This window comes from Microchirus variegatus, assembly GCF_963457635.1.
Source record: "Microchirus variegatus genome assembly, chromosome: 19".
Taxonomy (NCBI): domain Eukaryota; kingdom Metazoa; phylum Chordata; class Actinopteri; order Pleuronectiformes; family Soleidae; genus Microchirus; species Microchirus variegatus.
This window is the reverse complement of record NC_139820.1, coordinates 2,755,438-2,778,223: the sequence shown is the minus strand read 5'-3', so window position 1 is coordinate 2,778,223 and position 22,786 is coordinate 2,755,438. Positions and strand designations below refer to the sequence as shown.

Here is a 22,786-nt window from a genome sequence, read left to right as displayed (position 1 = left end):
ATTTGTGCTGTGATTTCACGTAAGTTTCAGAGCTGCAGCTGCATCATTCCAGAGAGATGCTTCGTCCTGAAAGTGCTTATTTATTTTTAGGAGAGCCTGAATTTTTCTGCGATTGCACACACAACAACACAACAACACAACAGCTAACAACAGCCACCTGTAAGGAATACATGTAGGAAATGTTAATAAACTGCACAGAACACAAATGAGTTTAGATCAGTGTTTCCCAACCCTGGTCCTCAGGGACATGTTGCCCTGCTCCAAAAACGCCTCATTCAGATAAATCTCCAGCTCTGCAGAAGCCTAATAACAAACATTTGTATTTAAAAAAAAAAAAAAAAAAAGTTAAACTTTTGTTCAAAATTTGATTTCAAATTTTAAAAAGTTTAAGTTTTAACTTTAAATTTCAAGTTTCAACTTTTGTTCAAATTTTTTTTCCAAAAATGTCATATTTCAACTTTTGTCAGTTTTTAATGAATGTTTCAACTTTTGTAAAAAAAAAAATAAATCAAAAATTCAATGTTTCGACTTTTGTAATTTTTTTAATTAATGTTTCAACCTTTGTAAAAAAAAAAATTTAAATTTTTTTTTGAATGTTTCAACTTTTGTCAATTTATATTTTCAAAAATGTTATGTTTCAACTTTTGTCATTTTTTCCCCAAAAAATTTAATATTTCAAAAAAAAAAATTAAATGTTTCAACTTTTTTCAATTTCCCCCCAAAAATGTTATGTTTCAACTTTCATCAATTTCTTGTCAAAAATGTAATGTTTCATCTGAATCGGGTGTTTTTGAAGCAGGGTAACATCTAAAACCAAGGTTGGGAAACACTGATTTAGATATGATAGGATGCGTTTTTACGTAGAATGACCACATGAAGCTGGGGACGCGTACATCTTTACATTTATTACAGACAGCGTGTGCACTTATTAATACTTAAATTCGCAGTAACATCGATGTTATAATAAAAAAGATTCTTCTACGTATACATAAATGTATTCTATAAATGCACTGTGGATGCTTTTTGGAGATTAAACTGCATGGAAACAGATCACGTTTAACATCTTTATGGCAATTAAAACATAGCTACAGTCAATTAATTAAAAAGTTAAGAACACAATAACAACAACTTAAGGTTCACAAAACCTCCTGAGACAAAACAACACTGTAATAAAGCATTTTAGCAGATTAATTCAAGAGGAAATTAATAATATTCTTGTTGCTTGTGACAACAAATACGCTAGAAATGTTTAATGAATAAACCAAGATGAGATAGTGGGGCGCGCAGTCGTAAAATAATAAATAGTGATATAGTGATTTTAACGTGTTAACAGTGAACCTGAGCTGCTCACGGTTAAAAAAAAAACACGACATGTGTTTTCCATTATTTACAATCCCGGTGTAATTCGATGCAAATGTGGACACAGATGTCAAATAAAAACCTCTGGGTGTTTTCTGACGTTGCGAAACACGACGCGGTGCCATTTTCAAGCACAGACACGTTTTTGTTTCTGCACTTTCTTTCCCGTGCACGCGCTATGCAAAGTATGCATAGAGGAAAATGTTGATGCCGATCAGCAGGAGCGCGTTAGCGCAGCAGAACCTGGACCAGAACACGCTCTCCCTCAGAGTGGGGACTCTGGGCGCCGCGGCCTGGTTGGAGCGCTGCACCGACGAGACGCAGGATCCCACCCTCTGACCACATGTCATCCGCAGATTTGGCCCAGAGCCTGCAGCAGCAGCAACACACACACACACACACAGAGCAGAGCAGATACAGGAAGTTAGTCAGACTATAACTGGCTATCACATGATGTCTGGTTTTATTGTTTAAGTGCTGGAATTTTACCCTGGGAGCTACGGTGGCTGACGGAGGACACTTTCTGGAGAGGAATTTCCCTCTGCGGCTCCTCTGTGATTGTCCACCATGTCAGGTTACAGAGCTGGAAGACGAGGAAATAAGTCGATTTTGACAGAAATAACCAGCAGCTGTGAATCTGCAGCCTTCATTCGCCCACATACATGACAATAAAACCCACTCTTCAACAAAAAAAACAGCTTCTACACAAAAGATCCAAGGGTTAGAGGCAGGGAAAAAAATCAGCAAAAAAAACAACAGCAAAACTTAATTTTATGGAGTTAAATAACTTCATACTTTTAACTAAAAGTCATATTATGAGATAAAAAGTCTTATTATGAGTTAAAAAAGTCGAAATTATGATATAAAAAGTGATATAATGAGATAAAAAGTCATAATTATGAGATGAAAAGTGTTATAATGAGATAAAAAAGACATAAGTATGAGATTAAAAAGTCATATTATGAGATAAAAAGTCGAAATTATGACATAAAAAGTGATATTATGAGATAAAAATTCATAATTTGAGCTAAAAATTCATATTATGAGATAAACAAGTCGAAATTATGAGATAAAAAGTGATATAATGAGATAAAAGGTCATAATTATGAGATAAAAAGTGATATAATGAGCTAAAAAGTCATAATTATGAGATAAAAAGTCATAATTATGAGATAAAAAGTGATATAATGAGATAAAAAGACATAATTATGAGATAAAAAGTGATATAATAAGATAAAAAGTCATAATTATGAGATAAAAAGTCATAATGTGATAAAAAGTCAAAATTATGAGATAAAAAGTCATAATGAGATAAAAAAAAAAGAGTCATAATAATGAGATAAAAAGTCATATTATGAGATTAAAAGTTGATATGAGATAAAAAGTCGATATTATGAGATATAAAGCGTTATGATGTGACCTATAAACACAGGATGTCCATATAAGTAGTTGTGTCTTACTCCCGCGGCCTTCATTCACTTTAAAGGGTCAAAGCTGTTGCAGATGTGATAGCAAGAAAAATAGTTGAGATTCTTTGAAAACAAACGTTTTGAGATGGACGCTCACCTGTCCTAAGCCCCTCCCACCTGGTGTGTATGTGTGTGTGTGTATGTGTGTGTGTGTGTGTGTGTGCATACCTGTTCGGGGCTGGGCGGCGGCGTGAGCAGCGACACGACGATCACCACGACGGCGGTGAGTCCACAGAGCAGGATGGCGAAGTGGAGGTAGTGGACGCTGCGCAAGACGGCGGGCGCCGAATCCACGACGCCACATCGGGCGGGCGGGAAGGCGAACTCCAGCACCATGCGACACACGCCCACCACCAAACCCACCATCAGGCCCCAGAATGCACCCTGAAAACACACACACACACACACACACAACTTTACTTTATCACTCTCACTTTCCCACCACGCCTGCGCCGTGTCAACATATTTGACGACACACGTGCGGTGACACAAATAACTCTTTTGTCTTCTTCTGATTCGAGCCTTTGTTTAAGAATGTGATCGAGGCAGTTTGACTTTACACGTGTGAAAACAATCAGCCTGTGTCGCACAACATACACACAACACACAAAAAACACACACAAAACACCTGTAATTTACCAATTTTTCCTTCTTGTTCCTCCAAAAAAAACATTTCTCTCTTCTCTGAGATAAAAAGTCAAATTATGAGGTAAAAATGTGAAATTATGACATAAAAAGTCAAAATTACAAGATAAAAAGTCAAAATTATGAGACAAAATGCGAAATTATGATATAAAAAGTCATATAATGAGATAAAAAGTCATAATGAGATAAAAAAAAGTCATGTAATGAGATAAAAAGTCATAATTATGAGATAAAAAGTCATGTAATGAAATAAAAAGTCGAAATTATGGGTAAAAAGTCATATAATGAGATAAAAAGTCATATAATGAGATTAAAAAGTTGAAATTATGTGATAAAAAGTTGAAATTATGAGATAAAAAGTAATATAATGAGATAAAAAGTCAAAATTATGAGATAAAAAGTCAAAATTGTGATATAAAAAGTCATATAATGAGATTAAAAAGTTGAAATTATGAGATAAAAAGTTGAAATTATGAGACAAAAAGAAAAAAGTATGAGATAAAGTCATATTATGAGATAAAAAGTCATATAATGAGATAGAAAGTCAAAATTATGAGACAAAAAGTCACAATTATGAGATAAAAAAGTTGAAATTATGAGATAAAAAGTCATATTCTGAGATAGTCGAAATTATGAGATGAAAAGGGATATAATGAGATACAAAGTCATAAATATGAGATCAAAAGTCTAAATTATGAGATAAAAGTCATATTATGACAAAAAGTTGAAATTATGAGATAAAAAGTCACAATTTATGAGATTAAAAAGTCATATTATGAGACAAAAAGTAATTTCTCAACATTTCTCTGTTGTTGTTGTTTTCTGTGGCCAATTCACTCCTCCAGGCGATTGTACATTTACATGATCAAATGTTCCTCTGTAAACAGTGTGTGCTTAATGATGACGACACTAATGACTTCATGTGTTTGTTTGAATAAGTCTTCAGCGCCTGGTTCACAGAGGATCATCACGTGTGACACATCCTGCACAGTAACAGTCTGACCTTTGACCCCGTCAGTCAACGCCGCGCCGACGCTCAAAGCTCTGAGCTCGCCGCGTTTATCTGAGCAAACAGAAGAGCTCACACCTGTGGCGTGACAGCGCCGATGACCCGTGATTATCACCCGTTTAATGAGTCTAAAGTGGAGCGTTCTGTAAAATGATTACACAGCCTTATACTGTTAGCACTGCTTTGTGTCTGTGTTTGTGAGTTGATATTAAAGTGATTTATTTTGGACGTCTCAATAACTTCAATCCACATATGACTTTATACATGAATTAATTTACCTTTATTACCATCATGGTTTAGTGTGCAGGTAACTTTGCTCATTAGCAGTAAACTGGACTACTGGGTTTTGAGTTTGCAGGTGTTTTTCTGCACATGAAGTTATGCTGAGGTGCACATGAATATGCATGTATTACTATTTTTTCATGGTAAACCTTCAAATAGTTGTTGACAGTTCCATAGGTGGAAAAAGTCTCATAAAAGTCGATTTTATGAGTTAAAGTTGAAATTATGAGATAAAACTTCATAATAATGAGATAAAAAGTCATAAAAATGAGATTAAAAGTCGATATTATGAGATAAAAAAATCTTGAAATTATGAGATAAAAAGTCGTACTATGAGATTAAAAAAATCAAAATTAGGAGATGAAGAGTCATAATGAGATAAAAAGTCGATATTATGAGCTTAAAAAGTCATGTTATGAGATAAAGTCATAATAATGAGATAAAAAGTCAAAATTATGAGCTTAAATAGTCATATTATGAGATTAAAAGTTGAAATTATGAGATAAAAGGTCATATTATGAGATAAAAAGTCATAATAATGTCATAAGAAGTCGAAATTATGAGATAAAAAGTCATATTATCAGATAAAAAGTTGAAATTATGAGCTTAAAAGTCATATTATGAGATAAAAAATCGAAAATTATGAGATAAAAAGTTGAAATTATGTGATAAAAAGTTGAAATTATGTGATAAAAAGTCGAAATTATGTGATAAAAAGTCGAAATTATGAGATACGTTAAAATTATGACTATGAGATAACAAGCTATTGCCATGCTTCTAGCATGGGGAAATATTTATTTAAAACTTTTATATGATGTTTTTTTTTGTTGGTTTTTTAAATCATTGCAAACTCACTGCAACGTGCACGGTCATAATGTCAAAGGTAAAAAAAAAAAAAAGGTAAATCCACCATCTGCTTGTTGCAGAGACATAACTTTGGCTTCACGGTGAAAGAGGAAAAACACTTTCATTGTGAAAAGAAAAGCTGGAGGAAGAACGTCTGCCTTCAGCAGCCGAGCAGCATGCCAGCAGAGAACAGGCAACACCCAAGAGCTGCTGGAATAAAACAGGCTTTCAATGCTGCACACACACACACACACACACACACACACACACACACACACACACACACACACACACACACAACTGGTCCTTACTTGCCCTGGAGTCTATTCACATTCTTCCTGCAGGCTTTGTTATCTCTTTATCTCAGCGCTGTTATCTCAGACTTCTAATAATCACACTTTCCCCTCACCTGCACTAACTGTTTTATAGACGGCAAACAATCGCTTCATTTTGTTTTTTTGTTTTTTTTCAAAGAGCAACGTGTTCACGGTTTTCCCTGCAGAGGAAATAGAAAACAATGCACCAACTTTTCTCACTCTCACACACAAACACACACACACACACACACACACAGCAAGGGCTGTTTGCACTTAACTGGCTAATAAAGGCTAATAAAGGCTAATAAAGGCTAATAGAACAGCACAACACCGTACAATGTTCTTCTGAGTCATTTGGTTTCCAGAACCTGAAAACAGGTCTATCAATGGATCTGTCAATCAAACTGAGCGTCACGGTAATTTGCCAAAATCCTCTCAACATGTCAAACAGTCAAAAAGGCTTCTCCTATGAGGACAAGCCCAAGAATATGGTTCTACTTAGCACTTTTTATTTCTAAGAATGTATGACTAGATCTTTAAATACTGACTTTTTGGGGGGATTGTCCTTATGTGTGTGTGTGTGTGTGTGTGTGTGTGTTACACATACCTGCTCATTGGTCCTCTTCCAGAAGATGGCCAGAGTGAACACGGCCGTGACGGGCGGCGCGAGGTAGCTCGTCACAGACTGGATGTAAACGTACAGTTGGCCGCTGTTTGCCGACTGAAGGATGGGGATCCACACCACGCTCACCACCACCAGGATCACCGTCACGATCCTGCGACCAATGGTTAGATGCGACCCTCGGATTTTTGTTATTGCTTTCAAACCAACGTCAGACCTTTCCATACATATCAAATATTAATGCATTCTTTTTTTAATTTTATGGTCCAAAAAAACACAATAAATGAATTAGTTTCAATTAGCGCTGGACACGCTAACGCTAACGACGGTTAGCGGCGTCAACGTTAACGCACATAAACGCATGACGCGTTTCCATGACGACTGACTAGAAAAAAAGACGCGCGCGACGTCATGCTTACGTGTCGCGGTACCGGAGTCCAGACGCGTTTGCCAGTTAGCTCCGTTAGCTGCGTTAGCACCTTTTTTAAACAAACATCAGTCCTTTCCATATATCATATATTAATGCATTCTTTTTTTCTTAAATTAAAATGATGCACCTTCATTTTATGGTCCAAAAAAACACAGTAAATGAATTACTTTCATTTATCGGTGGGCACGCTAACGCGTTATCAGTGGTTAGCGTCGTCAAAGTTAGCGCACATTAACGCATGCCGCGTTTCCATGGTGACTAACTGGCAAGTGACGGCATGTTTACGTGTCGCGGTAACGGAGTCCAGTTAGCTCCGTTAGCTGCGCTAGCGCCTTTAGCGCCTAGTCAAACTGGAGCGCTTTGTTTATGAAATGAAAAGAGCAGCGCTACAAATAACCAGGGTACTTGTGTACTGTGTACTGTGTATATGTGCCTTTGTTTTTAAAGGTTAGCGTTACTTTAGAGACTAGTTTTAACAATCGGGAGTCGCGTTAACATGAGGTAAACATGACGTCATCTTTTTCCGGTCAGTCGTCATGGAAACGCGGCATGCGCTAACGCTGACGTATACTTCACGCAAACTGTATTATTGCAGGCTGGTACAATGTGAAAGATTAGCAGAAACATTTGTTTATATGCATTTTTGCCATAAAATACTCACGTTACAGCACCAAAGTGTGCTCATATAAAAAAATTATGATTTTTTTTAAACCAACATCAGTCCTCATCATGCATATCAAACATAAATTCATTTTTAGAGTTTTTCACCCTTAAATCGGCATCAAAAATTGTGATTTGAACAGGTTTCAATGAGCACATTTTTGTCCATAAGGTGTGCGAGTGCGAGTATTTCAGTATTTCCAGTACCTGCCGACGAGCAGCAGCTCTTTCTCTGTGGCCCGAGGTCGATGTTTCTTCCAGATGTCCATGGTGAAGAGCGTGGAGCTGCTGTTGAAGATGGAGGTCAGCGACGACATCAGCGCCGCCATCATCACTGCGATCATTAACCCTCGCAAACCTCAAAACACAGACGCACACGGATGCACGACACGTCACGATACGCGACGCACTAGAGAAGATTGCGCTCTTCGAATGTGTCAAATGCGTCATGTTCTCACCACTCGGCATGAGCTCGATGACCATTTTGGGGAAGGCGATGTTAGAGCAGCCCACCTCAGCTCCACACACTCGCACACACTCCTCAGGGTCCACGCATCCCACCGTGTCTGAAACACAAGGGACGAAAGAGAGTCAAACGTCTTATTTATGTGCGTACACTCTTAGAAATAAGAGTTCCAAAAAAGGGTTCTTCTGCAAGGGCTGAGGTTCTAACCTGGAACCATTTGCTTCTGAAAAACCCTTTTCCCAAAGAAAGGGTTTTTCAAGGGTTCTTGGTAACACTAATGGTTCCAGTAAGAACCATTTTCATCCGGAGAACCCTTTAAAACCCCTTTCCTGAATAAAGGGTTTTAAAAGTGTTCCAGGTGGAACGTTTATAAAGGTTCTATGGAGCCAAAAAGAGTGTCAGAACGACAACAGACATTTATATGGTTAATGCATCTGATAATTATTCACCTTTTATGAATGAATTCTATAATTCTAAGAAATGTACGGACTTTATTTACTCTAATTTCCAAGTTTGGGATAAATAAAGTACATCCATTCTATTCTATACTCCTTTTATTCATGATGACAAGTCTGTTTTTGTTTTTACTTCTTATATTTGATCTGTTTTTATGCCTTTTATTTATTGTGTGTTTTGTTTATTCTTATGTTCAGCACTTTGCAGGTTTCAACAAGTCAAATTTAAGACTTTTTAGGACTTTTTTAAGACCATAATGAATACAATTTAAGACCCATTTCAAATCCATACTGGCAAAAAAAGACATGAAGGAAAATTGGAACCACAAATTGTTCTTAGCTGTACATAAACATGATTTGCAGTCTGCAAAATATTTATTAATTAAAGGTGCATTATGTAATAAATCTAAAGCAACTGGCCGTAAAATCCTCCTAATATGTCACAGAGACTCAGGAATAATGTTCATATGACAAACTGAACTCACCAACAACAACAGTACAGACAAAATATTTGCATTAAAAATATATATTTTGCAGACTGCAAATCATGTTTATGTTTTGAAATCATGTTTTGGCATGTGGCGCCACCTACCGCCGTCTACCAATCGTTGCAGTCGGTAGAGTCTCAGCTGCCGAGCAACCCATGGGTTGCTAAGTTACGTCAGAAAACGAAACCTAAAAGACCTCTGTTTTTGGCCACATTCTTACATATGGCACCTTTAAATTCAAATGATTGGATTTAAGACTGTTTAAGACCCTGTTTGTAAATAAAGTTGGATTGAATTAGACAAAATATGGACTCACAACACCCGATCACAAAAAGTTGATTGGATGACCTAAATAGGACATGAGCACAGCTCAGAAAGAGAAGAAAAGAGTGTTTTAAAAAAAAAAATGCTCTTCATTCTTTATATATTAGTTATTATCGCATTGTTTCATAAGAATTTGGCCTTAGGGTGAAAAACAAGGTTTTTTTATTTTTTTTATTTTTACTTGCTCTGAGTCCAGGCAGCAGCAGGAGGAGGAGGAGGAAGAGGAGGAAGAGGAAGAGGAGGAGGGTGGTGGAGTTCTTTAACCCCTCCCTGAGTTCCCACATCCAGCTACTGCCGGACACTCCGCCTGGCTGGCACCCGGTCACCGAGCTTCCGTTGCCGGATTCCTCCTGGCTCTCTCTGCCTGACACATAAACGCACCGGCGGCGGCGGCGGCGGCGACAACACTCGCGGACAAAAGGACGTTTAAAAGTGGAACTCGAACTTTTTTTTTTTTTAAATGCGATTTACGACACTTTTTTCCTCGTCTTTTTTTCGGAAAAACTGCCATATTTTTTTTCTTTTTTTTTGGAACAACTGAAGAGAGAGAGAAAGTGAACAGTTTGTGCTGAGTCACGCTCTTTAAAACACGTTTAAAACGGAAAAGTATTAACGTTTTTCTGGTTGTTTGCTCTGTGTTCCTGTTCTTGTGTTGACTCACTCACCCACACAGACACAGCTGCTTTCCCCGTGTGTGTGTGTGTGTGTGTGTACCGGGCCCCGGGGCGACCGCAGCGGCAGCAGCGGAGGCTTGAACCCGGCCGTTATCGCCTCCCTCCTCGGCCTGAGTGTCAGGTGAGAGGCGTGGCTGTGGGCGGAGCTGCTTTGTTCCGACAACACCTGAGTGACACGGTGCTGGAGGGGGGGGGGGAAAGAGAGTCTGACTACGACCCGGAGGATCGCACACTCATCGCGGGGACGGGGATACAAACGCCATGGAGCGTGAATAACTCTCTGGAGGTTCGATCGTGAGGAACCGCGCGTCTCCCGGGGGAGAGGGGGGAGAGGAGCCATGGCGCGCTCCCAGATCCAGTGTCTGGACGATCACCACGTCAACTGGCGCGTCAGCGAGAGCAAGCCGGAGTTCTTCTACAGCGAGAACCAGCGGCTCGCGATCGAGGAGCTCGTCATCAACGGCCGCGATGCGTTCACGGACTACGTTCGCGAGAACGAGGTGCGCGAGTTCCTCTCGGACGCGGAGCTGGAGCGGATCGCGCGCACGGCGGAGGCCTACCGGCCCGGGCACGAGCACCACCAGAAGCCGGACACGCCACTCACGCCGGGCCCGGGGAACACCGCTGCGGGGCCGCCGCCGCCGCTCACGCCGGGCCCGGGGAACGTCACGCCGGGCTCGGGGGAGGAGGCCGGCGACGGCGAGGTGTCCCTGCAGTACTGGCCCGACCGCTCTGAGGCGTCCGTGGCGGAGCTGGACCTGGGCTGGCCCGAGTCCATCTCCTACCGCGGGGTGACGCGCGTCACCGTGTACACGCAGCCTCCCACGGACGGACACACGCACATCAAGGAGGTGGTGCGGAGGAGCATCGCGGGGGCCCAGAAGGTGGGGGAGAGGATGGAGGGGAAAAGTTGCAAAAAAGTTGTTTTATTCATGTATTACTTATAAATGTGAATAATACATACTTATTATGTATTATTCACATTTTTTAATGCATTTTTGGGGGGCAAATGTTCAGTTTCTCCAGTCTTCAGTCACTTTCAAGAAGTATTTAAACTTGCAATGTACAGATTCAATTAAATGATGCTGCATTAGCAGCACAAACACAAACTAAACTTCCATATATAAGCAGTAATGCACCAGTTAATGGAATAATAGTGCCATGTTATTGGTCTGCCTGTATTTGTGTTAGCGTCCACTGTTGATGAGCAACATATTGGGAGCTATTAAACAGAAATAATCAAAGTTCTGAGTCAACTCGATGGCGTAAACAAATAGCGTGCCAAAACGAGATCTGAGAAGTCTGCTTCCCGTCTTATTACTGTCGCAATAGGTTGTGGGTTTTTTTTTGTCATCAGTTCACACATTTTACTGCACCTCGTGTTTCTGGTGCAGGGAAAAGCAGGAAGCTGAATCACGCTTTTATTCTTTATTCCTTTTATTTCATCTGTTTCCATTGCACCTACTTTTTTACAGACTAATAATCTGCTCCAAAGCGAAAGACGAGGAAACAGTGAAACCTTTCACACAATGGATTATAACTCAAAGTATATTTGCACAAGTCGTAAACCTTATATCAACACACACATATATATATATATATATATATATACTCATAACCCAGGCTAATAGCTCCACTAAAGTTCAATTGTAAACACAAACAACGTAAACATAACTGAACCCAGCGCTCACTTCCTGCTGCGCTGCACTCCAGAACAGATTTGTGTTCGTGGCACTTTGTTTTTTCCTTCTCTCATCTCCGATTAATCATCAAGCAAAAGCCTTCAACTTCTGTCTTGTGATTTGCTGGAGCGAAGCCAAGAGCTGAGCTCAGCCGCGGAACTCTTTAATCATGAAGTAAAACTATATTTCTCTCAAAAGAAAAAGGTTCGAAAATCCCTCTACATATGAAACAACTGTATTGTTTTAAACGAACACCACAAGAGAAAACTCTCTGTGTTGCTATTATCGAGTCAAAGTGATATGATTAGTTCATTAAACACGTAACAGGATATTTTTTGCTATTCCGATCACGAGTTAAGCTCATTTATCTCTCGTTGTTGCATTAAAAACTTGTTTTTTTCAGTCCTAGAATGTGCATGCAGTGTGTATTTGTGTGCGCGTCGCTCTTGTTTATTGACATTGTCGAGATGCTATTTGACGACATAATTGTCAGCTGCCGCCTGGACTGCATTGTTAACATTACTAAGTGTTTTTGTGCACCCTCTCCAACACTCGTTCACTCTCACTCTTTACGCCATGTAGATTAAATGTAGGGATTATTATTTTATCGAATTAAATCGGAAGTCTTGTGCCAAGTCGTACATGCGTTGCTGACAAGTCTGATCTCGAACACGCGAGTTACTGTGACGTCACAGGAACGTGTTTTCCGGGAACCCTGTCCTCTAAACTCTTGATTTAAAGGAAGCTGATTCACGCTCTAAAGCTGGATATTGTGGCAGTGAATAGACGGCGTCGTGTGAAACCACACGTTTCTGCTGAGTGTGTTTAGCGCTTTATCACCGCTCTGTGAATAACCCTCTGTGGGAGTGTCTGTCAGATTATTCCCTGAGGATTAAGGAGAATCCGTTGTTCAAACACGGTTCTCCCGAGTGGCCCGGCTTCCTTTTGAGGATTCACTGTGTTTTTATTGTTATGATACACTAATAACAGCAGCTCTAATCCAGTGCAGTAAAAAACATGTTGTGGTTTCTTGTGTGTGTGTGTGTGTGTGTAGGTCATCGCTGTGGTGATGGACGTGTTTACGGACGTGGATATCTTCCGAGACCTGCTGGACGCCGCGTACAAACGCAAAGTCCCCGTGTACATAATCATCGACATGGCGGCGGTGCCCTGCTTTCTTTCCATGTGTGGCAGAGCTGATATGCACCGTGGACATTTAAAGGTACACAGACGCACTCCTAGATGGTGTTTCATAAGCTGAGGGGTGGGGTGGGGGGGGTTTGAATTGTTTAAGGATACAATAACAGATAAAAAAACTTTATTTAAAAAGCTCCACATCGTACACTACCGTTTAAAAGTTTGGGGTCACTTCGAAATGTCATTATTTTTGAAGGAAAATCACTTTTTTTTCGATGAATTTAACAAAATTTGAGAAAAAATACGTTTTTTAGAAAGAAATTCAAAATTTTAGAGAAAAAAATGAAAATTTAGAGAAAGAAAATTACAACTTGGAGAAATGTCCTTATTTTTTAAGGAAAAGCACCTTTTTCAATGAATATAAGAAATTTGGAGAAAAAGATTTCAGAACTAAATTACAATTTTGAGGAAAAAAGAGTTTAACATTTTTTTAAAAATTTAAAATTTGGAGAAAAAATTAAAAATTTGGAGAAAGAAAAAACAATTTTGGAAAAAAAATGAGAAAAAAATAAAACATTTGAGAAATGTCCTTATTTTTTAAAGAAAAAATCAATGAATATAACACATTTTGAAAAAAAAAATTGAGAGAAAAATTTACATTTTGAGAAAATTATTAACATTTAAAAAAAAAAAATAATAATAATAATAATAATAATAATAATAATTTTGAGAAAAAAAATTTTTTTTGGGGGAAATGTCCTTATTTTTGAAGGAAAAACACCTTTCTGGTTTTAGAGACCCATTTCCAGTGTTCTAATGGTACATTAGAAGGCTATTGGTTAGTTGCTGCACAGAAAACAGTTTAATTTAGAATCAAAATCATTTTTTCTAATCTTGTCAATGTCTTGACTATATTTTCTATTCATTTTGCAACTCTTTTGATGAATAAAAGTCTGACTTTTAATGGGAAACACAACAAAGATTGTATAGGTGAGCCCAAAACTTTTGAACGTTAGTGTAAACATGTCAAGGGAACATAGTTGATGGAGGCGTAACAGGTTTTCAGCCTGCAGCCTTTTGCTAACTGGTCGAGGCAGTACGGGTTATAGTAAAAATGTTAAAAGCTGGACTGGAGGCACAGACATTCACGCTCTCTCCCTCTACTGATAATAACGCGTTTCCCTTTCATTCATCCTCATAGAGATCCTCTCCCCCTCTCACTCTGAGCTCCTCTCTTATCTGTCATCTCTGCCGCTATTATGAGCATTTTTACGACGTGAATGGCCGAGCGTCTCCTGTGAGATTTCACACAGCCACACCCTTATCACAGGGCTGAAGACAAACACTGGCAGGGCGTGTCGTCGTATAAGCATGCTCGCGCATAGATGCAGAACCGTGCTCGAACCTGTAGAGTCAGTCTCAGACCTTTTTTTTTTTTTAAAGTTTCCACATTCTCTATGCCTCTCTCTCTTTTGTTCACCACTATGCACTGAATCCCCCGAGAGGCTTTGTTTGCACAACACTAACTCCTGCATGAATGTGTGTGTGTGTGTGTGTGTGTGTGTGTGTGTGTGTGTGTGTGTGTAGAATCTGCGTGTGCGCTGCTGCGGAGGCGTGGAGTTCTTCACTCGGTCTGCACAGAAGGTGCGAGGGGTGCTGAGTCAGAAGTTTCTCCTGGTCGACGGCGACAGAGCCATCTCAGGTTCATACAGGTGAGCGTTTCAACATGTTCTTTATGTTTTAATGTGCAATAATCAGCACATTTGGCCCGTGCCTCACCTTCTCAGCGAGTTTCTACAAAATTGCTCTCATTGAGTCTCCCATTAAAGGTCCCATATTATGCAAAATCAACTTTTTAACCCATTGTAATCCTTATATTTGGGACTCTAGAGTCGCCAAAGGCGCGCTGGCGAGGGCAACGGTATACGAAAACCGTTCTATTCTTGGCTCCACAGTGCAGCACAGAGTGCTACACAAACTTCTAGGGATGGGGCCGATCCGATCCAGTATCGGTATCGGGTTCCGATACAGACGTAATTGACGTTTCGGAAATTTCCGATCCTACTAAAGAGATATCCGAAAAAGTTCAGAAAAAGCTGCAAAAAGTGGAATGGGTTTGTTCTGACCCGGAGGCGTGTCTCGATGAGACGCGGAGCAATGATGCACGACTCCGTTCAGGAAATCCATTCCACAGTTTACAGCCAGCTAGCAGGCGAGCAATGATTGACCAGGAGTTAACCAGGAACTTCAGCTCCGCGACCTGCGGACATATCATACTTGCCTATATAAAGGAGTTTATTAAAGCCGTATAATTAAAATGATGATAATAATATTAAAGCAAACAGAGCATCCATATCGGCATAGTATCGGTATCGGCAGATATCCAAATTCAGGGATCGGATCGGAAGTGAAAAAAAGTGGATCGGTGCATCCCTACAAACTTCCAGCCTCAGAGGATTTATCTATCCAGTGGATACATGTTATATATGACATATATAACGCTTATGACACTTTTCCAAATGCTAACTGCTGTTAGCTCCCAGTAGCCTCTGTGGCTGATGTCATTTCCTGTCCCTTAAAGGCGGTTACTACATTCAAATTCAAAACACAGAGGTCTTTTAGGTTTCGTTTTTTTTGGCTGTGGTTGCTCGGCAGCTGAGACTCTACTGACTGCAATGATTGCAGTCTGCAAAATATTTTTCTTAATGCAAATATTTTGGTTGTAGTGTTGTTGTTGGTGAGTTCAGTTTGTTATATGAACATTATTCCTGAGTCTCTGTGACATATTAGGAGGATTTTACGGCCAGTTGTTTTAGATTTATTACATAATGCACCTTTAAGTTTCGTTTTTACTTATATAATATGGCAGTTTTACACGATTGTTGGACATGCTGTTAGAATACAGCAAGTCATTTCTAACTTTTGAACGGTAGCGTATAATAAATGCGGTGATTTCCGAACGTTACCATACAAATTCAGATTTGTTTTCAACCCCAGATACAGTTGTGACAAACACCGCGTCATAGCCCCTGTTCTACAACAAGGCAGTCAAGGAAAACTGTTTTGTGACACCGTTCAAAGAGCGCGTCCTGATGCATGACTTCAGGGTACAAATGTGTGGTGTAATGATTATGCTGCATTTTCAGTTCTAAGTGGTTGACATGAACGAAGTCTGATTCTGGCAAGACAAACCGGAATGGTGACGTCGCTCGAAGTCTGATCGCGGAACATCAAAGGTCTCTTTTTTGTCTCTGTTCTTATTCCAGCTTCACCTGGTCGTCCTCTCGCTTGGACCGCAACCTCATCACGGTGGTCACGGGACAGGCAGTGGAGACCTTTGACCTGCAGTTCCAGGACCTTTACCTCATATCCAAAGGCGTGTCTCTCAACAAAGTTCCCATGGTGGACGAGCCCGTCCCTGACCCGGTGCCCCAGGTGGCTCCCGCTCCCGTGTCGGCCGCCATCGCTCGGAAACTCATCAACCCCAAATACGCCCTGGTCACCTCGTCCAGTCCGGCGCTGTCGGACCAGAACTCAAACGCTAAAACGCCCACCGGGTTGAAAACGACCAAAGGGCGCCTGAAGCACGTCGTGGAAGAACCGGCCCTACACCCGGGATTAGCCTATTTGGAGAAAGCTTATCTGATCCCGTACTTGCCCACGTGGCCCGAGCCGGATCCGCCCAGCGACGTGATCGGCTTCATCAACATCAGGGACGAGAAACGGGCCAATCAGGTTCACCTGCAGAGGTCGGAGAGGTTCGAAGTGAGCCAGGCCATACGTTTCAGTTCGCCGCTGACGATGATTCAACCTCCCGCGTCTGCAGAAGCTGACAAAAATCCCTCCGGGGGTACAAGTCCAGACAACGCGAATACAACCAGCAAAGAAACTGAAGAGAAAACAAACAAAGCTCTAACAAATACGGACCAAACTGACTCCAGTCAGCAGCCGCAGTCGCAGGACACGCGCGTCGTCAAAGGTGAAGACGTGCCCAAGTCGTTACCAACCGCTAACGCTGATTCACAGCCAAAGGAAAAGCAACAAGCGCCAGAGACGCAAGCTCCCGCACCTCCCGTTCCTAAACGTCGCACGCTGCAACTGGTCGTCGACCCCGCCCTCTCCGAGCAGCCCGGCCAACCGCAGGTGACGCTGATGAAAATGGACGAGTCGTCGTCCGGCGTCGACGGAGCGCAGGAGGAGCTGGCGCTGCGTCGCCGCCGCCTGACGTCGAGGGACGCCGGCGGCGACTCCGGCAGCAACGACGAGGGGAGCCAGGACAGCACCAAGGTCATCTGTGACCGCGCCGCCAACGACGACCCGTCCAGCGCCTCCACCGTGTCGGAGGAGGAGTTCTACGACACGAGGCAGGATCCCGGCGACCTGCTGACGAACGGAGGGACGACGGGCTCGGGCCGCGGGCACCGGCACGCCGACGGGGTCAACATGATGGCCCGCCTCTCCCAGAGCATGCTGGACTTACGGGAGCCCAAGCAGTCGGAAGACAGCCTCGCCCTCCTGCGCCAGTCGAGGGAGCTCCGCAGACACCCGTCACCGCACAGGCACATCGGACAGGTGAGCCAAGAAAGTTCTGACTAGAGCTGCGACTAACCATTGTTGTGTCCATAAAATGTCAGAAAATGCTAAAAAACGTTGATCGGTGTTCGTCAAACACGGAAATGACGATGTTCTTGAACGTCTTGTTTTTGTCCACAAACCAAAATGATTCAGTTTTAATGACTTCTTTGTTATGTGGAGCAAAGAGAGGAAGAAAATATTCACATTTAAGAAGCTAAAACAATCAGAGACCTTGTTTTTAATCATGGAAAAAATGAAAATAGTTGACGATTAATTTCGTAATAGATTAATCAATTAATTGTTTCAGCTCTAGTACTGACCAAGAGTGAATGAAGTCATGTGATCTTGGACAATTGATGTAGATGCAGGTGTTGCTGTCCCAACATTTTATGAACAATATGTGCACTACCTTTCAACCTATGTACATATTCCATTAAAAATATGTAGATGTACAAAAAAAGATGTTGGCAGCTAGAATAGTCGTTTAAGAAAAGTTTTTAAAAAGTGCTTTTCCTTCAAAAAATAAGGACATTGAAAAAGAATTCTCAAATGTATTTTTTTTCTCAAATTCTAAATTTTGTTTCTCATTTTGTTTCTAAAAAAACATTTAATTTTGAGAAAAAAAAAAAAAATTTAAGAAACAAAATTGAGAACATTTGTATTTTTCTCAAAATTTAAATATTTTCTCAAAAAAAAAGTTTTTCTCAAAATCTTATTTTTTTGTTTCTTTTGTTTCAAAAAAAAATTAAAAATTTTGAGAATTTTTTTTAATTTTGAGAAACATTTTTTGTTCTCAAAATTTATTTTTTTTGAGAAAAAAATTTGAATTTGTTTTCCCTCAAGATTAAATTTTTGAGAAAATTTTTTAGAATTTTTTTTTTTCTGAACAATTTAATTTCTTTCTCAAAATGTGTTATTTAAAAATAGTGTTTTTCCTTCAAAAATAAGGGCATTTCTAAGTGAGCCCAAACTTTTATACAGTAGTGTATCTCTAATCGTAATTAGCCTGTCCGTAACGGTTCACTTGACAAACCCACGCACACACCAGCACTGATGGATATTCCGTTTTGCCTGTCAATCACTGATTAGTAGATCAACCAAAACAATCCGTTCTGCTGTTCTAGTTATAGACACTCCTTGTACAGGAAATGATCACATGGTGACACATTAATTAGGCTAAAACAGGGTGTGTTGTACCAGTGGAATTAAAACAAGCTACGACCTGTTAATAAAACATAATGTCATGGCCTTTCTTTGTAGCAAAATGTGTTTTCACTTCAGTCAGTGTTTGTGCGCGTGTGTGTGTGTGTGTGTGCGCACATACCTGGGTAAAGAGCTCGGCTGATCATACCAGGGAGGATGATGAAGATGAAGGGCAGCATCTTCAGATAGGAAGCCAGGATGGACGCTCCTTTCACGTGACTCATGCTCTTGGCCGACAGCGACCGCTGCACAATCACCTGCGGAAATAACGACGACGTTATTTCAAAATAAAGTGTACCACGCAATAAATAGAAATGTAAATAAATGTATGTTTATGTTGTGTCAGACTATTGCAAAATGTGGCAAAATTTCTTTTTATGAAAAATGGAATATGACTAATCGGCTAACTATCGGTTTGAAGCTTTTTTCATGATTAAAAAAAAGATTTCAGATTGTTTGCTTCTTAAATGTGAATTTTCTTGTTTCTTTGCTCCACGTAACAAAGAAATCATTAAAACTGAATCATTTTGCTTTGTGGACAAAACAAGACGTTCGAGAACATCGTCATTTATTATATTTTATAGGTTTGACACACACTGATGGACATTTTATGGACCAAACGATTCATTAATAATGAAAATAATAGTTAGTTGTAGCTCTACTAACCATTTAAACATATATGACTTGAGTGTAGAGAATAGCAAAGTATCTAGGCTAGATCCCTGAGGTACTCCGCTCGTCGTTTTTTGAGATTATGAGCAAGTTGTTTGCAGTTTCGTGGACTTTACGACGTGTCATTCATCCGCCTGTGCTTTGGGTCTTTGTCCAGTTGTTCAAGACGTCCAGGTCCCCGCAGCGTGACGCGAGACTGCACGGCAGCAAACAGGAAAACTACCAACGGCCCAAACAGGCAGTGATCGTAGGACACCGTTACTGGCCGGGTCAAACGCTGCCCGACTCGGCCCAGCGGTCCGGCCGCTCGCCGCAGCACCACAGCCAGGACAGCAGGAAGACGGACTACGGCATGACGACGCAGCAGCAGCAGCCGCCGGCCGGCCCCACAGGACTGCTCGGGGTTTCTTTGTCAAAACTGAACAGTTTCCGGAATTTGAGGACAAGGGGAGGCGTGGCGCAGAAGAAGGTGTCGCAGAACAACAAGGATGCGAGGTAGAGCTAAGAACGTACGCCAGCGTTTGTTTATGCAAACTTCTCAAACTATTTTAAGAAACCGGTGACTCTCCCTAAGTGGAATCTTTCCTATCTCAGGCATTCGTGTCATTTCCGCTTTGCAAAGCCTGGGTGCTCAGCGTTTAAAGAAAAAAAAAAAAAAAAAAAAGGGCTATTTCATTTTGACTTTGTCAACAACAAAGAGGTTTTTTGTATCATATCATATCATATCACTTTCCTGGTTGACGGCTCGCGACTGTTGGATGCTTTTTAGTGTCTGACTCATAATGGATATTAATACAGATACAGCTTTGTACGTACTGGCGTAAGATTTCCACTGGAAGCAACAAAATACTCTTAATTTACCTCAGGTTTTATTTGTTGTGAATTCTACACTGTAAAATGTTGGACATATACGCTACCGTTCAAAAGTTTGGGCTCACCTATTCAATTTTTGTTGTGTTTTCCTAAACAGGATCAAAAGAGTTGCAAAATGAATAGAAAAAATATAGTCAAGACATTGACGAGATTAGAAATAAGGATTTTAAGTCTAAATAAAACTATTTTCAGCTGTGCTAACGTCATTGCACAAGGGTTTTCAAGGGTTTTCTAACCATCCAATAGCCTTCTAACGCCATTAGCAAACACAATGTACCATTAGAACACTGGAAATTGGCCTTTATACACCTGGAAAAAGTGCTTTTTCTTCAAAATTAAGGACATTTCTCACATTTTTTTTCTTCAAATCTTTTTTTTTTACCTCAACATTTTGTTTTTTTCTCCCAAAAAAATGTTCTCAATTTTTTTTTATCATTTTTCTCAACAAAAAAATTCTCAATTGTTTTTTTCAAATTTCAATTTTTTTTCAAAATTTTTCTCAAAAAAATGTTTACCCTCAAATTTTTTTTTTTTTCTCAAAATGTGATTTTTTTCCCCCTCAAATGTATTTATTTTTTTATCAAAATTTTAATTTCTTTCTCAAAATGTGTTATATTCATTGAAAAAAGAGCTTTTCCTTCAAAAATAAGGACATTTCTAAGTGAGCCCACACTTTTGAACAGTAGTTTACATAAACTTAAGATCGGCCACTGTTGTTACTGATGGACTGATGATGGTGGTGAGATTACTGCTTAGATTGCTTATGATGTAAAAAGCAGCTGGTGAACGCGACGCTTTAACACTGACGTGGGGGCCAAACATGAATGTTGTAAATAAAAAGGACAGATTGTTGCTCTTGTTTTTTGTTTTCTTGCTCAATCTGTTGCTTTATTATTAGGAATCCTGCAGCGATAACGATCTCTGAATATCAGCTGAGAGGCTTTATTCTCCTTTTTGGATTTAGATTGTACACAGATTTGCTGATTTTTGAAATGTTACGGAATAGTTAAAGCTATTTTGCGAACACACCCAGTGAGGTACTGCATAGACGGAACAAAAATATATAATTGCAGATTTTTAGGATTTGAAAAAGGGTTTGTTTTGGAGCGCTGTGTTTGGGTTTGGCACAAGGGAAACGACAGAGTCTCTGACCTTCTTTTTACTGCAGAGAGCTCCTGTGATGTATGAAGCCAATGTTAGTAGAGTGACCAAAGTCCATGATTAAAAACGTGTTATCGTTCTTGACCTTAGCGACGGTCGTCAAAGCAGTCGAACTCTGCAGATCGGGAGGTTTATGACGGCGAATTGAGAGAGAATAAACACGCTGGTTCAGCTCTGTTCAGCCATAATCTCTGTTGCTTCCACTTTAACGTTTAACACTGAATATTCTGCAGTAAATCCATTATCTGTGCAGTCCTGCTGCATTCCTGAATGTGAGAAATTCGGTCAAAATGAGCATTTTTCCACTTCACTTCAGAGTGCTAAACCAGTGGACACTGGCGGAACTACAGCAGTCAGTGAGCAGCAGGTGATGACACATTTAAAATGTAAAAAGTGCAATTTGAAAATAATAAAAGAACTAAAAATACAGTTATTTTGGTCATACCTGTCCTTGGCACCCAAGAAGAAAAAATATATATTTTGTGAAAAATTATCACGACTTACCCTTTAAATAAAAAAATATGCAATATAAAATGAATCCTAATGTTGACTCAAGAACATATAAGAAGACCAAAAAATGTGACCTATAAACACACACACAGGATGTCCATATAAGGAGTTGTGTATGATTCCCGCTGCAATTTACCACTAAGGGTTAGAATAATATTATATTATGTACATATATAAGTGTAGGATATACCTGATCGGTGCACCAGTACCACGTCGCCAGTATGGTGAGTCCCAGGGTCATGCCGGGCCAGGGCAGGTCTCCGGTGACGGCGTCCCTGAACAGGTGCATGGCGTCCTGACGCGGGAGGTGGCAGCTGCTGTTGGGGATGATCTTACTGGGCACTGCCATGCTGTACACGCGCTCCAGATTACCATAACCTCCGATTTTATTAAAGGCTGTGGGTAAAAAAAACAACAAAAAACAAACACACGACTTTAAATAATAACTGCCTCTCTGAAGATAATATACTCTACCGTTCAAAAGTTTGGGCTCACTTAGAAATGTCCTTATTTTTGAAGGAAAAGCACTTTTTTCAAAGAATACAGCAAATTTTGAGGAAAAAAATACAAATTGAGAAAAAAAATTACAAATTGAGAAAAAAATATTTTAAAATTTAAATGTTCTGAAAAAACATTTGAGTTTTCAGAATAAATAAATAAATTTTCAGAAAAACTATTAAGATTTTGAGAAATAAATTACAATTTTGAGAAAAACATTAACATTTTCAGATTTTTTTTTATTTAAAAATGTTCAGAAAAAAAATACAATTTTCTGATTTTTTTTTAATTTTCAGAAAAAATCTTTTAATTTTAAAGCAGAAAACAATTTTATTATGAATAAAAATCATTATGTCTAATCTTGTCAATTTCTTGACTATATTTTCTATTCATTTTGCAACTCTTTTGATAAATAAATGTCTGACTTTA

The 22,786-nt window shown here is 39.8% G+C and overlaps 1 protein-coding gene across 1 annotated transcript in view; it reads right to left on the bottom strand.

Annotated features, from left to right (window-relative positions):
* Positions 1–1,535: 1,535 nt before the first annotated feature.
* slc5a10 (solute carrier family 5 member 10) overlaps positions 1,536–22,786 on the bottom strand; it is a gene marked incomplete at its 3' end in the record, with an annotated part of 24,750 nt that continues 3,499 nt past the window's right edge. Inside the window, exons 7-14 of the mRNA XM_083906312.1 lie at positions 22,050–22,255; positions 18,765–18,900; positions 8,098–8,205; positions 7,847–7,997; positions 6,535–6,703; positions 2,997–3,212; positions 1,849–1,942; positions 1,536–1,729 (exon numbers count right to left, since the gene is read on the bottom strand). Coding sequence (XP_083762438.1) covers positions 1,536–1,729; positions 1,849–1,942; positions 2,997–3,212; positions 6,535–6,703; positions 7,847–7,997; positions 8,098–8,205; positions 18,765–18,900; positions 22,050–22,255 — 1,274 coding nt within the window. The remainder of the gene's footprint in view (positions 1,730–1,848; positions 1,943–2,996; positions 3,213–6,534; positions 6,704–7,846; positions 7,998–8,097; positions 8,206–18,764; positions 18,901–22,049; positions 22,256–22,786) is intronic.